The following is a 16,785-nucleotide window of genomic DNA, read 5'->3' as shown; positions in this document are numbered from 1 at the left end:
TTCTTGTAGATCCCCTCTTGACTCTTTCCTTGGATAAGGGGCCCATAACTGCTCATAATACTTCATGCAGTCTGACCAATGCTTTATAAAGCCTCATCATTACATTCTTTGTCCTATATTCTAGTCCACACAAAATGAATGTTAAAATTGCATTTGCCTTCCTTATCAACAACTCAACCTGCAAATTAATCTTTAGGGAATCCTGCACAAGGACCCACAAATCCCTTTGCACCTCTTCGTTTTTAAATTTTCTCCCCATTTAGAAAATAATTGACAACTTTATTCCTTCTAGCAGAATGCATGACCTTACACTTCCTAACACTACATTCCACTTGCCACTACTTTGCACATTCTCCCAATCTGTCCAAGTCCTTCTGCAGACTCCCTACTTCCTCAAAACTATCTTTCCCTCCACCTATCTTTGTATCATCTGCAAATTTGGACAAAAAGCCATCAATTCTGTAATCGAAATCACTGACATAACATGAAAAGAAGTGGACCTAACTCTGACTCCTGCTGAACACTTGTCATCAGCAGCAATCAGAAAATGCCTGCTTTATTCCCACTTTTTGCCTCCTGCCAGTCAGCCAATCTTCTCTTCACGCTAGTAACTTTCCTGTAATACTCCCTTATGTATAGCACCTTGTCAAAGGCACATCCACTGACTCACCTTTCCTCACAGAATTCGAACAGATTTGTCAGGCAATATTTCCCTTAAGGAAATCATACTGTCAATGGCCTATTTTATCATGAGCCTCAAAGTACCCTGAAAACTCACCCTTAATAATGGACTCCAACATCATCCCAACCACTGAAGTCAGTCATACTAGCTTATAATTCCCCTTCTTCTGCTTCCCTCCCTTCTTAAAAGAGTGTAGTGGCACTTGCAATTTTCCAGTCCTCTAGAACCATTCTAGAATCTAGTGATTCTTGAAAGGTCATTACTAATGCCTCCACAATCTCTTCAGCTACACTTTTCAAAATCCTGGGGTCTTTTCATCCGGTCGAGGTAACTTTGCTACCTTCAAACCTTTCAGCTTCCAAAGGAACTTCTGCTTATTAATAGCAATTACATTCACCCTGCTCTCTGACACTCTAGTCTCTGGCATTCTGCTAGTGCACCCCACAGTGAAGATTGAGGCAAAATACTTGTATTCATCTGCCATTTTTGTGTCCCCCATTCCCCATTACTAGCTCTCCAATGTCATTCTCCAGTGATCTAATATACATTCTCGCCTCTTTTTTACTCTTTATATATCTGAAAAAACTTTTGATATCCTTGTATATTATTAGCTAGCTTTCCTTATTTCACCATTTCTCTCCTTATGGCTTTTTAGTTGTCTTCTATTGTTTTCTAATACTTTCCCAATCCTCTAACTTCCCACTAATTTTTGCTACATTATATGCCCTCTCTTTTCCTTTTATGTCTTTGATTGCCCTTGTCAGCCACGGTTGCCTCATCTTCCCTTTAGAGTGTTTCATCTTTGGGATTTGCCTTCCTGCACCATCCAAACTCCAGCCATTGCTGTTCTACCATCACCCCTGCTAGTGTCCCAGTCAACTTTGCCAGCTTCTCTCTTATGCGTCTGGAATTCTCTTGGCTCTACTGTAATACTGATACATCTGACTTTATCTTCTCCCTCTTAAATCGCAGAGTGAATTCTATATTATGATTATTGCCTCCTACTCAAATTTGGTTCATTACACAACACCCAAACCAGAATTACCTTTCCCCAAGTGTACTCAACTACAAGCTGCTCTATAAAGCCATCTCATAGGCTTTCTACAAATTCCCTTTCTTGCAATCCAGCACCAACCTGATTTTTCCCAATCTACCTGAATATTGAAGTCCCCCATGACTGCCCTAACTTGCCCTTTTTAGGGCAACACACACACAAAATGCTGGATGAACTCAGAAGATCAGGCAACATCTATGGAAATAAATAAACAGTCAACATTTCAGGCCAAGACCCTTCTTTAGGACTTTTTACATGCATTTTCGTTCTCCCACTGTAACCTGTATTCCAGATACTGGCCACTATTTGGAGGAGTGTATATCACTCCTATCAGGGTCTCTTTACCCTTGCAGTTTCTTAACTCTACCCACAAGGATTCAACATCTTCCAATCCTATGTCACATCTAAGGATTTGATTTCATTTTTTAACAACAGAACCACCCCACCTCCATCTGTCTGTTTGCTTGCCCTTTTGATACAATATGCATCCTTGGATATTAAGGTCTCATCTATGATCTTCTTTCAGCCTCACTCAATGATGCTGATTTCAGCTCATTCCGCTGACTGCAATTTTTTCCTATCATTTGCCTGTCCTTCCTCACAGTCTCACTGCACTCCGCACTGCCAAGTCTTTCAAAGGCAGAGGTGGAATATGCTTCAAGGCTTGTACACCTTGTGGTGTTCAAACGGAGCGATTCCGTCTCAGTCCTGTTCACACGACCTGGAACACCTTGCGATTCCTCTGCAACTGGATACTTGACTTCCTAACCAGAAGATCACAATCTGTGCAAGTTGGTAATATCTCCTCCTTGCTGACGATCAACACTGGCACATCTCAGGGATGTGCGCTTTGCCCACTACTCTACTCCTTCTACACCCATGACTGTGTAGCTAGGTACAGCTCAAATACCATCTATAATGATACAGCTGTTGCTGGCAGAATTTCAGATGGTGACAAGACGGCGCACAACAGTAAGATATATCAGCTAGCTGACTGCTGTCACAGCGACAACCTTGCACTCAACATCAGTAAGACCAAAGTGCTGATTGTGGACTTCAGAAGGGGTAAGACAAGGGATCAGAAGGGGGAAAAGTGACCAATTTCAAGTTCCTGGGTGCCAATATCTCTGAGGATCTAACCTGAACCCAACATATCAATGCAGCTACAAAGGCGGCACAACAGTGGGAGTTTGCGGAGATTTGGTTAGTCACCCAAAGCACTTCTAAATTTCTACAGTTGTACTGCTGAGAGCATTCTAACTGGCTGCATCACTGTCTGGTATGGGGGGGGGGGGGTGGATACTGCACAGGATTGAAGTAAGCTCCAGAGAGTTGTAAAGTTACGTCAGCTCCATCACAGGCGCTAGCCTTCATAGTATCCGGGTCATCTTCAATCAGTGATGCCTCAAAAAGGCAGTGTCCATCATTAGGTACCCCCATCACCCAGCTTATGCCCTTTTCTCAATGCTACCATTAAGAAGGTACAGAAGCCTGAAGGCACACACTCAACATTTCCCCTCTATTATTATGTATTGTATTGTACTGCTGTTGCAAAGTCAACAAATTACACAACATATGCCGGTGATATTAAACCTGATTCTGATCTACTTGCATACCAACTACCCCATTCTCAGCCCTATCACTTTAGTTCACATACCCTTGCGAATTAGTTTAAACCTTCCCCAACAACTCAAGCAAATCTGCCCACAAGGATATCGGTCAAATAAAACTCACTCCCGGGGAGGCTTGTTCTTTTCCAATACCTCCCGCCTTGCAACGATGTTTCTCTTTCACTCACTACTTCAAATTATGACTCACTCCCGACAAGACTTGTTCCTTTCAGATGTCTCCCTACATTCAACGATATACATCTCCCTCTCCTTCAAATTAATACAACATCCAGGCAAGGATAGCCTTGGGTAGTTGCAGTCAAATCAGACCTTTGAAATCAGACCATCGGAACCAACCTTGCTCGCTGCAGACGAGATAATGCGTCACCAAGCTAAATGAACATAGCCTCCCTGTACACAATAGGGCAGGGGTCCCCAACTTTTTTGCACTGCAGACCGATTTAATATTGACAATATTCTTGCGGACCGGCCCACTGGGGGGGGGGGGCGGGGGGGAGGAGGGCTGCCAACGGACAAGAGTAGCAGTCAGATACGTTGAGCTTACCCCGAGAAAGACTACAATGACCATGAAACCTTGCGCAGGCACCAGTGCGCATGCGTGACCTGCACATGCGTGTACCTGCCAATTTTTTTTCTGCAAATCGTTTTTGGCGATTCCGTTCGGGGGGGGGGAGGGGGGTGTTCATCACGACCGGAATATCAGTGATAAGTGGCTAATACACTCAATTTCATTTCTAAAAGGGTTTATTTAACGAATTTAATATTAAACACATAGCACATATTTTCCTCCCATGAATATAGTGATAAGTCAATTATCAGGGGAGGACAGGGGAGCTTGAAGTAGGTGTTGAACAAACTTCCAGTAGAAGTGGTAGAGGCAGGTTTGATATTATCATTTAAAGAAAAATTGGATAGGTATATGGACAGGAAAGGAATGGAGGGTTATGGGCTGAGTGCAGGTCGGTGGGACTAGGTGAGAGTAGAGTTCGGCACGGACTAGAAGGGCAGAGATGGCCTTCGTGCTGTAATTGTTATATGGTTATATAAGTCAATAGCATCATAACATTTTAAGTAACGTTTGGAAATTAAACACACAGCACATATTTTCCCCGTATAAACACATAAAATCATTGCAAAACACCAATATCGCTGAATCAGTGGGAGCCCTGGGCTTGTTTCCCTGCAACAAGACGGTCCTATCGAGGGGTGATAGGAGACAGCGATACTCGAAGGGGGTTCCTTATGTCCAGTCTATTCCGCAATTTAGTTTTCGTTGCATTCATTGCAGAAAACTCCGCTTCGCAGAAAGAAGTTGGAAATGGAAGCAACGTTTTCAGTGCTTTTGTGGCTATCTCAGGATATTTAGCCTTGACTTTAATCCAGAATACCAGCAGCGATGTTATGTCAAACATACTTTTCTGCCCGCCGTCATTTGCAAGCTCGAGGAATTGATCTCCTTCCCGCGCTGACATAGATGACACGCGGGTAATGACCTCGCATGCATTCAAATTCAACAGTGGGCGTGACAGGGAATAAGGAAAGGTGCAGCTGACTCCTATCACGAAATCATATCGTTTCCTCCCGGCCCGGTACCGGTCCATGGCTCGGTGGTTGGGGACTGCAGCAATAGGGGGTGCCAGAGGCAGACAAGATAGGAATAATGGAAGGATAAGAAATACACCCAACAACTAAAGGGCGATTGTCTTACTGACTTCTATGTGTTCTTGCTTGACAGCGTGTAGTTTCTATTGACTTTTAACTTCTCTATTGTGAATGGTAAGTAAGGAATTCAAACAATTTACCAAATGGTCAATATCGGTAACTGATAAGCCAATTCTGTATAAAAATAGCCTCCATTTAGGTTTCAGAACAGTGTGGGTGACAGGGGCCATTCCGTTCTCCTTGTGCACAAGTAATATGAAATACTTTTTGAGTTGTAAGAGTGCATGTGTTCTGGACCCAGTTATTTTATTATCAGCATAGATACAAATAATTTCACAAATAATACACTACCGCATGTTTGACCAAATCATTGTTTTGGTGGTTGTTATATTCAGTATTATCTGTTTGTTGCCCTCCAATACTTAGACAAGATTCAAAAGCCCTTTTGCAAATGGAGTATTCACTGACATTTTGAAACACGTTACATGTGGTAAAATCTGGAATCTACATACTGATAATAAAATCTTCACTAATCAGTAAACGTTGCAACCCTCAGTCCACATCAACTCTAATACAATTAATGACCAAAGATGATGTGCAAAAAACGTCTGCCATGTGAAAAGAAAGAAATATTATCATAGCCAACTTACCTTATTTTCCTGTGTCACAAGTATACTTATGCCTCCAGGTTTTAAAGGTACTTCTTCCATTGCACCAAATACATCAGTCTCTACAGAAAAAGTAAGTTCCAGCCCAAGGTCACTAATATCATTATCCAGAATCCACTGAAGGTTTTTGGCATATTCTGGGTCAATGGATGCCACATCTTGATAATTTACAGGGATACCTGAAAACATATACACACCAGGACAATCTTTCAGCCACAAAATGCTATGATGCCAAGTAGATACAGAAATCTAATTATGAATCCAACTAAAGCTAAGTCCTTGTACATGTGTGTAATTATCGGATCTTAAGCCACACTTCAATTCAGTAACGACTTTGAAGTGTAACCTAAGATTGCTATAGTTTTTCAATCACCATTCTTGTTGGATAATAATTGATTTTCTTTTTGCCTGCCTTTGATGAATCTAACATTGTGACCTTCTCTTATCTACATGTTACAATGGGACATGGATAAGATACTGATCTGGGCTGAAAGTGGCAGATAGAATTCAATCCAGAAAAGTGTGAAGTGATAAACTTTGCAAGGTTGATCTTGAAGGGTTAATGGCAGGATTATTAACAGTGTAGCGGAACAGAAGAATCTTGGAGTTCACGTCCACAGATCCCTCAAAGTTACCACGCAAGTTGATAGGTTGTTAAGAAGCAACAGGGTGTGTTGACCTTCATAACTCAGGAAACTGAGTTCAAAGCAGCTCTATAAAACTCCAGTTGGGCCACACTGATCAGTACAGGCTGCCTTACTTTAGGGAGGGTGCTGAAGAGATTTACTGGGATGCTGCCTGGATTAGGGAGCATGTCTCATGAGGAAAAGTTAAGCAAACTAGGGCTTTTCTCTTTGGAGAAAAGGAGGATAAGAGGCAACTTGAAAGAAGTGTACAATTACAGGCTTAGATAGAGAGGAAAGCCAGCACCTTTTTCCTCAAAGCAGCTAATATGAGAATGCATACTATTAAGGTGATTGGAGGGGGGGAATATCAGAGGCAAATTTTTTTTTAAAAACATATAATGTTGAGTGTGTGGAAAGTCCTGCCAGGATGCTGGTAAAGGCCAATAAATTAGGGACATTTGAGAAAAGCTTAGATAAGCACATGGATGAAAGAGATGAAAGACAAGTGGAGTACTATGTGGGAGGGTAGGCTTACATTCAACTTGGAGTAGGTTAAAAGGTCAACAAAACATTGTGCCCAAAGGACGTATATTGTGCTGTACTATTCTGCATCTTCTATGTTTTATTTGTTTCTCACATTCTCCTCATGACACTATTCCAGCTCGACCATGAGGATGAAAGAGATGATTATAGATCAATACATCATTTACAAAGGCCAAATGGATCAGTGGTGATAGCATCATTAGAAGTACATCTTTTGTGATAATAAACTTCAAATACATTTGAGCAGTCTTTAATCTCTCAACTTTCTTGCCACAATAACTTGTTCAGAAACCCCACCCTCAGAACATGAGGGAGACTTCTGCATTCAAGATCAAAAGGCATTAATATACTTGTCAGTCTTTTATGCAGTCGCCTTCAAACTTACTGACCCTATGAAATCCCAAATACCTTAATTAAAATCTCTTTTGATCAAACTTATTGCCACCTTTTTTGGATTCAGCATCAAGTTATGTTCCTATGAAAAACCTTGAGATGTTAGCTTATGTTCCGGATGAAATCAATTTTTTACCGCTGTTTACAAAAGGCAGCTTCCCTCAGCCTCAAAGACTATATTCACGTCTTCCTTTTTGTTCCCATTTTCATTGGAGATGGCCTGTACTTTCATCATGTACATGTGTGACCCAAAACCAAAATAACACGAGTTATTGTTTAGTTTCCCACCCATGAATTGCTATTCTTGAAAACCAAAGAACAGTTCTAATTACAATATGAATTTCCAAACACGATTCTTACCAAGTATATGTTTGTAGAATGAACGTGTAAAGTAGATGTTAACCAGTTGTCGGTGATAAAGTGCCAAACCTAGAATTTGCCCTGCAAACCGGAAATAATTCAAATGGTCTGGATTCACTGAGGAATTGCTGTTTGGCTGGAACGTAGTTCCTAAATAAAAAACATCAACTTACTTCCTCAATTTAATTGATAAAGCAAATATATACTCAAACTTTTGTTCAAAATTTACATTAAAATAGTTATCAACAAATTGAAAAGGTTGAAATTTTTTAAATCTCAAATCAATATTGAATAATGAAGGTAGCTTTTATCAGTGTACCAGGAACGTACCATCTGCTGACTGAGTGAAGAGAGCATAGTCTGGGTTAATTATTTCACTGGACAGTATGTCGAACCATTCACGCACCACTCCTTGGCCCTGAATGCAAAAAGGGGAAGAATTCAAAGGGAAAATTTAACAGTAGGGTCCCTAGTCCTTTGCTCCCATTCTCCTTTCAGCAAAGTATGCCCAAATGCATCTTAGTTGAAGCAATTGAAAACCCTTTCCATAAGACCATAAAACATAGGAGAAGTTGGCCATGCAGCCCATTGAGTCTGGTCTGCCATTTAATCATGGGCTGATCCAATTCTTCCAGTCATCCCTACTCCCTTGCCTTCTCCCCATACCCTTTGATACCTTGGCTAATCAAGAACCTATCTATCTCTGCCTTAAATGCACCCAATAGCTTGGCCTCCACAGCTGCTCATGGCATCAAATTCCACAGATTTACTACCCTCTGACTAAAGTAATTTCTCCGCATCTCATCTCTGTTCTAAATGGACATCCTTCAATCCTGAAGTCGTGCCCTCTTGTCCGAGACTCCCCTACCATGGGAAATAACTGTTCAGGCCTCTTAACATTCGGATACTTTCAATACTGTTTAGAAAATTTCACAATAACTTCCAAAATCATTGTGATTGGGAAATTAGATTTACAGTGTAAAGGAATTGTTCATCCCACTGTGCTCATGCCAGCTAAAAAGTGACTTTAAGTTAATCCTACTTCACAGCTCTTGAAGTATTTAATCTTTTACCTGTATACACTGCCCTTAGGATATGAAGAGGTTCTGTTTCTACAGACATCTGTACACCAATTTGCCCATAGGTCAGAAAATACACAATTCACTGATACTTTAATGATAGCTCCAGTATAGTATAATGAATTGCGGTGGTAGCTAACTAACAGTAGCATGTATTTGTCTTCCACTGCCTGGCTATGATGGTAAATAATGAGGATGTTAGAATAAACTCTTCTCGGGCTTCCAGTCAAGGTACAGGTGTCAATTATAACCGACATTTCTATAACAAACTCTGCCACCTTTTTCAGGGATGATGCCTGAGTGTAGTCCAGTAGTATTTATACCCCCTCCCCTACCCCCACCCCCCCCATCTGTCCCTCCTAGTTGGTTAGTCCCCATCCAATCAGCCGGTTTCTGCTCTCCTACATCATTTGCAATCAAATTCCAGTTCTTCCTTACAGCAAGACCTTAGTCTTTATTAAAATTCTTTTTCCTCTAGCTTTATTTCAAGCAAGTCTTGCTCTAAGTAAGAACTAGAATTCGATCGTAAACAAAGCAGGAGAATGGAAACCTGATTGGATGAGGACTAACCAATCAGGAGGGACGAACTGTAGGGGTATAAATACCACCGGATTAGATATGCCCAGGCATCATCCCTGAAGAAGATGGAAGAGTTTGCCATCGAAGCGTTGGTTATAATTGATACTTGCACCTGGCTAAAAGCCAAGAAGAACTTATTCATCATATACACCAGGAAAGCACTAGATCTTTTTTCAGGATGTTACAGTGCTTTTTGCCAAAGTATCAATAAAAATAATTGCTTGTCAATTTCCAAAGCAATTCTAAAGTGGCCTCCTGCCATGAAACTGGCAGCTTGTGTTCTTAAAAGATGATAGTATCTGATGCAAACCACACAAAATGTTGGAGGAATCCAAAAGGTCAAGCAGCATCTATGGAAATTAATAGATGGTCGACATTTTGGAATAAGACCCCTTTTTCAGGACTGAGAAGGAAGGGGGAAGATGCCAGAACAAAAAGTTGGTGGGATGGGAAAAAACTAGCTGGAAGGTGATAGGTGAAGCTTGGTGGTTGGGAAAGGTCAAGGGTTGGACCATAGGAGAAAGGGAAGAAGATGACTCAGGGCAAATAATAGGCAGGTGAGAAGTAGTAAAAAGTCAGTGGGGAATAGAAAGGGAAGGGAGTATTTGTTTAGGAAGGAAAAAAATCTATATTTATGTCATCAGGTTTGTAGGGTACCCATACGGAATACAAGATATTGTTCCTCCACCCTGAGGGTGGCCTCATCTTGGCACAAGATGCAGTCATGGTCGGACACATCAGAAGGGGAATGGGTATGGTATCGGAATTAAAATGTTTGGACACCGGGAGGTCCTGCTTGTGGTAGATGATACGAGTGGTCCTCAGTTTACGACGGTCTCGTCAATGTAGCAGAGGCTACATCAGAAGCACTGGACACAGTAGACGACCCCAGCTGATTCACAGGTGAAGTGTTGCCTCACCTGAATAGACTGTTTGGGGCCCTAAATGGAGGTGAGGGAGGTGTATAGGCAGGTGTAGCACTTAGGCCACTTGCAGAGACAAGTGCAAGGAGGGAGATAAGTCGCGAGGGACAAATGGACAAGGGAATCGCAGTGGGAGCGCTCCTGGCAGAAAACTTTGGGGGAGGGGTTGTGAGTAAAGATGTAGGATCCCATGGAGATGGCAGAAGTTGCACAGGATAATGTGTTGGATACAGAGGCTGATGGGGTGGTGAGGACAAGAGGGACTCTATCACTATTAAAGCGGCAGGAAGATGAAGTGAGCACAGATGCATGGGAAACAGAGGAGGTGCGAATGAGGATAGCATCAGTAGTAGAGGGAGGGAAACCACATTCTTTAAAGGAGGTCATCTCTGAGATTCTGAAACTGAAAACCATGTATAAGGGGGTTTCGTCTTTTATGTTACTGCGTAGGCTAATTAAAATGGCTTCTTTGTTATGTTATACTTGAGAATGCTTCTTTGTTATGTTAAACGCTGAGAAAGTTCTTGCACTAGCAGCTTGTTTTGGGTTAGAGTGTGATAAGGATACGTTACGAACCAATTGGGATAGTTGTTATGTTTTTGGTGTATTTGAAGATACTGTATGCGCGGGGTTTTGGGGCAGAAGGCGGAAGAGAGAGACAGAGGATGGATGAGGTGCTGTGAGCCTGCTAACGGGGTCAGACCCCGAGCGGGGCGATCAGTGAGGAGAGGAGACGGAGATGGACTCGTGTGGAGCGTCTAGTCGACCACTGTTGTTGGTCCCAGGCGGCCGGTCGAGGTGGACCGAGGGGTTGCAGGTGAAGAAGAAGGGTCCTGAGCTCCAACTGTTTGTGCACAAAGAGATTGAACTTTGATAAGTGTGGCGCCTTTGATTTTCCTTTCATATTTTATTCTCTGTTAATTATATAGTTCCAGTAATATCTATAAACTGTAAATCATTTCATCGTATCTGGTGTATTGTCTGTTATTTGGGCGAGGTGGGGTACATCACATAGCATCCACACAAACTAATTACCTAGTTTGCCGGGGCCGAGGGCTGTTTCCCTAGACGACAGCGAGCCCAGCAACCCTGAGGCTGGCTGGGGGGGGGCTACATTGGGGGCTCGTCCGGGATTGAACCTACTGGTATGCTGTGTGGTGGCCCTGTTTAAATCAGTAATGTGTGTCTCTGGGTTATTTGCTGGTGATTGCTGTAAGCGCAGTGGGTGAGGTCTTTGTTCGAGTTCAGACGAGCATTTACGAGTTGGAGGTGGAACTCGGGGCTTCTATGCTGTTGGGAGAGAGAGGAAAGAGTGGCCTGATTTGGAGGTAGTGTCTGCGAATAAATGTCCTAGCTCTGGCAGGCTCCACCTGGCATTTGGGATAGTGTCCACCCCTAGAGGGGCGGAGGCGTGCGAGACGCGGGTGGAGCGGATCTCTCAGTTGTTAGATGAGTGGCAGTGCTCGGTTCAGGGAGAGCGACAGGGATTGGTGGAAAGTTTAAGTAGGCGGGCTGGTCCCCTGAAATGATCCCCCTGGCACAGCAAGCAACTTAGCTGCCCTCCTAGCCAGAGAAGACACACTAAGAACTTTCACCCCTCTTTCAAATAACTGACAGCTGTCACTACGGTGTAAGTGAACCTGACAGCTCTAACACCGTCACCAGCCTGTTCAGCTGATCACAGAGGTGTCGGGAAACTTAGTGGAGGCCCAGCGGGGAACAGCTTGGGGTCTCTGGGGAAACACATTCCCAGCAACGTACCAATGAACTTCCGAAAGGAAAAGACCCTATTCCTGAAGGCTGAGAGGGACAACGCCCCAAGGTGTCGTTACAGATAGAGAGAAGCGATGCTAAAGCCATCCTCGACCCCAGGGCGCAGGTCAAGTTGTTGTACAGTCCGTTTTACAACCGATGTCTGAAGCATTTACCCTTGACAACCACAAGGGCACCGGAGACTTTGGGTACTAGTGGCAGTAGTTATCCAGAAGACGATGATTGGTTAATGACCCTGGAGTTCATGGGGGCATTGTCTGGGCACCCAGCGTGTCGAGTTGCTTCTGAGGACATGTGTAGTAGCCTTGAGCTGGTACCGAATTTAAACGAGACCCAGCGGTGTTACGGCCTGGGGAAAGTAGCTGAGGGTGAGATCCTCTTAGTAGATGCTCCGAACTACCACGAGGGAGGGGAGTTGACCGCTGAAGACACCTCAGTGAGAGAGAGGTCACGGCAACTGGACCCGGGCGGCGTGGAAGATGAAGGCAGCGTGTGTGTGGATTATGCGACGTGGTTTAATGTGCTGGATCTGAGGAGTGGATGTTGCCAGATCCCGAGGAGTGCGGCTGTCGAGCCGAAGACGGCCGTTATTAGTTCCCTAGGATTCTTCTGATCCGAAAAGATGCCCAAGGGCATATCCGGAGCCCCTGCATCCTTCCCACGAGGCATGAGGAAGACCATGGGGGAAGTGAAGGAGTGTGGAGTTTTGGCATATGTGGATGACCGCCTAGAGCTTGGATTCGCCTGGGGGGATTATGACAAGAGGTGAGTGGCTGAGCCCGGGCGACAGAAGTGAAGGGTCACATGTGGAGGGGTTTTTGGCCGGAGGAGTTTGGTGCAATGTGAGAAAAATGACCAGACATACCAGTTGAACTTCCTGGTGTTGGAACAGACGGTGGTGGACCTGGGGATGGAAACACAGGTCGTCAATCTGAATGAGACACAGGGGAAAGAGGGGATTTGCACCGCTGAACTGAGTGCTCAGAAAAGCCCGCCGGAGACTCAGTGCCGCGCTTGTGGGACGACCATTGCAGACTTGGAATTCACGCTCGTCAACGTGGAGAAGGAGCAACGGAATTCCGAGCCGACACTGCAGTCTTGTACTGATAAATTAATCCAGCGAGAAGAAACAACGACCCACCTTCGAAGGGATCAGCAGAAACTCAAGACGTCGATCCAGAAAGGATTGGAAGATTTACAAGTTGGGGAAGATCAAGGAAGTGTTCTGACTCAAGCCAACAGAAAACCAAGAGCCCAGGGAGGGGAGCTTGACTACACTCCCGAGGAGGTGAAGAAACGGAGGACAGATCTCGGAAAACGGACACGGACGCTTGAAAGGAACCTGAAGACGACCATCAACAGTTTAAATGAAGTGGAAAAACTGAAAGTTGACCTGGAAGACGTCATCAGGAAGAAAAAACTGGAGGCTGAACATTCTTTAACTGCTGCTTTTCAGGTCAGGGTGGAAGAAGTTGGTGAGGTAACTGCGTCCCAGACTGAGATGGCCAAGAACCCTGAGTCAGAACTACTGAGGCTGTGGCGAGAGTTGAAGGAGTCCCCGAAGAAGCTGACGTCTCGACTGCAGGAGGCTGAAGGGGTAGCCCCGGCTAAATGTTTCAGTTTGGAGAAACTCAAACAGCAGCTACCGATCGGGAGAATGAGGAAGAAAACGGATTCAAAGGATGTTGTGCTGGACATGTGGTACATGCTGCCTTTCGCTAACTTCCCCGTGATTGAGGAAGAGACCTTTGGCCCTTCTCCCACTGAGTCAGGTGTAGTGAGGAGGGCTAGCTGTGGGCAATCTGAGTTACGGCAGGACCAGGAAGGAAAAGTAGCGAGGCCCTGGACACGGGACAGGGGTCGCCGAGTTGTAATGGTGGCCTGAGTGAGAGTGGGACAGGCGTAAGGTCCACTGTTTGGGGAGCACTGTCACTGTGTGTATCTGTGTATATGTGTGTTGTGTGTCTGCAGGACTGGTTGGCGAGTTATTTAGAAGTCATGAGGACATGACTTTGTTTGGCAGGGGGAGAGTGTAAGGGGGTTTCGTCTTTTATGGTGCTGCATAGGCTAATTAAAATGGCTTCTTTGTTATGTTATACCTGGAAATGCTTCTTTGTTATGTTAAACGCTGAGAAAACCTTGCGCTAGCAGCTTGTTTTGGGTTAGAGTGTGATAAGAATATGTTATGAACCAATTGGGATAGTTGTTATGTTTTTGGTGTATTTGAAGATACTGTATGCGCGGGGTTTTGGGGCAGAAGGCGGGAGAGAAAGAAAGAAGATGGACAAGGTGCTGTGAGCCCGCTAACGGAGTCAGACCCCGAGCGGGGCGATTGGTGAGGAGAGGAGATGGAGACAGACTCGTGTGGAGCGTCTGGTCGACCACTGCTGTTGGTCCCAGGCGGCCGGTCAAGGTGGTCCGAGGGGTCGCAGGGTGAAGAAGAAGGGTCCCGAGCTCCAGTTGTTTGTGCATGAAGAGATTGAACTTTGATAAGTGTGGCGCCTTTGATTTTCCTTTTATATTTTATTCTCTATTAATTATATAGTTCCAGTAATATCTATAAACTGTAAATCATTTCATCATATCTGGTGTATTGTCTGTTATTCGGGCGAGGTGGGGTACATCACATAGCATCCACACAAACTAATTACCCAGTTTGCCGGGGCCGAGGGCTGTTTCCCTAGACGACAGCGAGCCGGGCGATCCTGAGGCTGGCCAGGGGGGCTACACATGCATTGGGAACAGATATGGCAGAGGTGAAGAAACTGAGGAAAGGGAATAGCATTTTTACAGGAGGTAGGGTGGGAAGAGATATAGTCAAGATAACGACGAGAATCAGTAGGTTGGCTCCAGAAATCGAAACAGAAAGATCAAGAAAGGGAATGGAGGTGTCAGAGATGGACAAAGTGAATTTAAGGGTAGGGCGAAAGTTAGTAATCTGACTACTGCAGAGAGGTTACATGTAAATAGATCTTTTGCATAATTAAGCTCAAATTGTTTGTAAACCAGGGCCTGCACTCTCTCCTCCCTAGTTCTAACCGCAAAATTTTCTATCCAGGCTTTTTTCCAAGAGAACTGAGGCTCAAGGGTATCCTGGAAATTTCAGGTATCAACTCACATTCTATCAAGAGATCTATTCAACATAAACATAATCAAGTATTTAGCATACTAGCAATTATAGCAATGAAAAATCAATCTACATATAAAGCAGGCCAATACAAATAAATATTTAAACTTTTCTAATATTACTTTGTCAAACTGTTTCTTCAATATTGCTGCAGCATTGGAAGTGACCGGCCAGATCTCTCTTTCAAATGGCACAGGGTCAATGAATTTCTTTATCTTGAATTTATGTGTAATTTATCTGAATAATTTTAACAAAACTTCTCAGTAGAATAAAATTAGGATCAATAAATTTACATGTTGTTTTCTAAGTGCATAACCATACCTTGGAGGAATGAGGACCTTATAAGGGTGTACAAAATTAAGGGGCTCAAATATAGAAGTAAAGTTATAAAAGATATCTAAAACCAGATTGGGATAAGGGATAGAAGACCTAGAGGGGATCTAAAGAAAAGGATGGTTGAAATCAGGAATACTGCTTAAAGGTATAGCTGGCACTGTCAACATTTTTGAATACAGGCAAGTCTTGAATCAGCAGGGCACAAACTGTTACCAGTGTATTTGTAATAAGGATTAGTAGACATGGATGTTTGATGGTTGGTATGGACGTGGTGGACCAAAGGGCCTTTTCAAATGCCACATCATTTGTTTCAGCAAGAATACTGTAAGTAATCAGGAAAATGAACCAATTCAACACGATATATTGTTTCTCAGAGCCCATCAGAAATTTCGATGTAAAATTTTAAATGGTAATCTTAATTGAAAACATTAACGCACTATCGACTTAAATGTTACAATATCACTGATGACATCAAAATTATATAACAATCTGATAACTTGATGTATTTGTAAAATGTATAGAATTACATAGGTACCAGAAATTATTTAAATCATTCTGAAAGGGAAACAATGCATACCATCCCTTCTTCTCCATGAAAACGCACAGCGACACCTTGTTTCAATTTTTCATAGCTTGCTTTTGAAACAACCTCACAACTACTCTGGAATATTGAATCTACAAAAAGAGAATCCATGTTATTATTGCAATTTCCAAAGAGTTAGAAAATTGATGTGACAACAAGTTATGATGTAGCCAAGCTTTCAACTGAGGAGTGTGCCAGAGGTCATGCTGAAATAATAGCATTACCCAAGGCACTAATATCAAGGGAGATCCTGCCTCAAGGCATTAGAAAAACTAACTTAACAATACAATATTATTACTGCAGTTTTCAAAGGGTACGGGAATTGATGTGATCAACTGAAGTGACAACAAATTATAATGTACACTGCTAGATGTAATGGCCTTCAAATCTTCCTTATACACAAATCAGCCCCAAACTTGTAGCTGAACTTCTGATAAACAGTCCCTCAACAGCCTATTTCCTCTATTCTAATTAGTCACGCAAAGCTGCCAATAACAAAGCAAAAATTCTTTCCTAGTTCTAACATCACCAATTTTTTTTCACCTCACGAGGGATACTGGAGTACAAGCTTATCCACCAAGGATGCTCTCCACATGCACCTGTTCAAACTGATTTTCATCACAGTTTTATTACTTAAGGGGGAATAGGATTGACAGTCCATTATATTTAGATCAATAAACCAAATATCTCCTACACTATGAAGAGACATAATACTGCACATACAATAAAGCAATTTTAAAATATACATCTGAATTTTGGTCTGGGT

The 16,785-nt window shown here is 43.2% G+C and overlaps 1 protein-coding gene across 7 annotated transcripts in view; it reads right to left on the bottom strand.

Annotated features, from left to right (window-relative positions):
* The window catches only part of hace1 (HECT domain and ankyrin repeat containing E3 ubiquitin protein ligase 1), an 87,884-nt gene that overhangs the window by 28,031 nt on the left and 43,068 nt on the right, over positions 1–16,785 (bottom strand). For all 7 annotated transcript variants that reach the window (XM_063040296.1, XM_063040294.1, XM_063040300.1 and 4 more), the window contains exons 16-19: positions 16,014–16,111; positions 7,950–8,037; positions 7,620–7,769; positions 5,680–5,876 (exon numbers count right to left, since the gene is read on the bottom strand). In XM_063040296.1, the coding sequence (XP_062896366.1) occupies positions 5,680–5,876; positions 7,620–7,769; positions 7,950–8,037; positions 16,014–16,111 (533 nt within the window). The remainder of the gene's footprint in view (positions 1–5,679; positions 5,877–7,619; positions 7,770–7,949; positions 8,038–16,013; positions 16,112–16,785) is intronic.

Source organism: Mobula hypostoma, chromosome 2, assembly GCF_963921235.1.
Source record: "Mobula hypostoma chromosome 2, sMobHyp1.1, whole genome shotgun sequence".
In the NCBI taxonomy this organism is placed as follows: domain Eukaryota; kingdom Metazoa; phylum Chordata; class Chondrichthyes; order Myliobatiformes; family Myliobatidae; genus Mobula; species Mobula hypostoma.
Note: the sequence above shows the minus strand (reverse complement) of the source record. Positions and strands in the feature narration are given on the sequence as shown.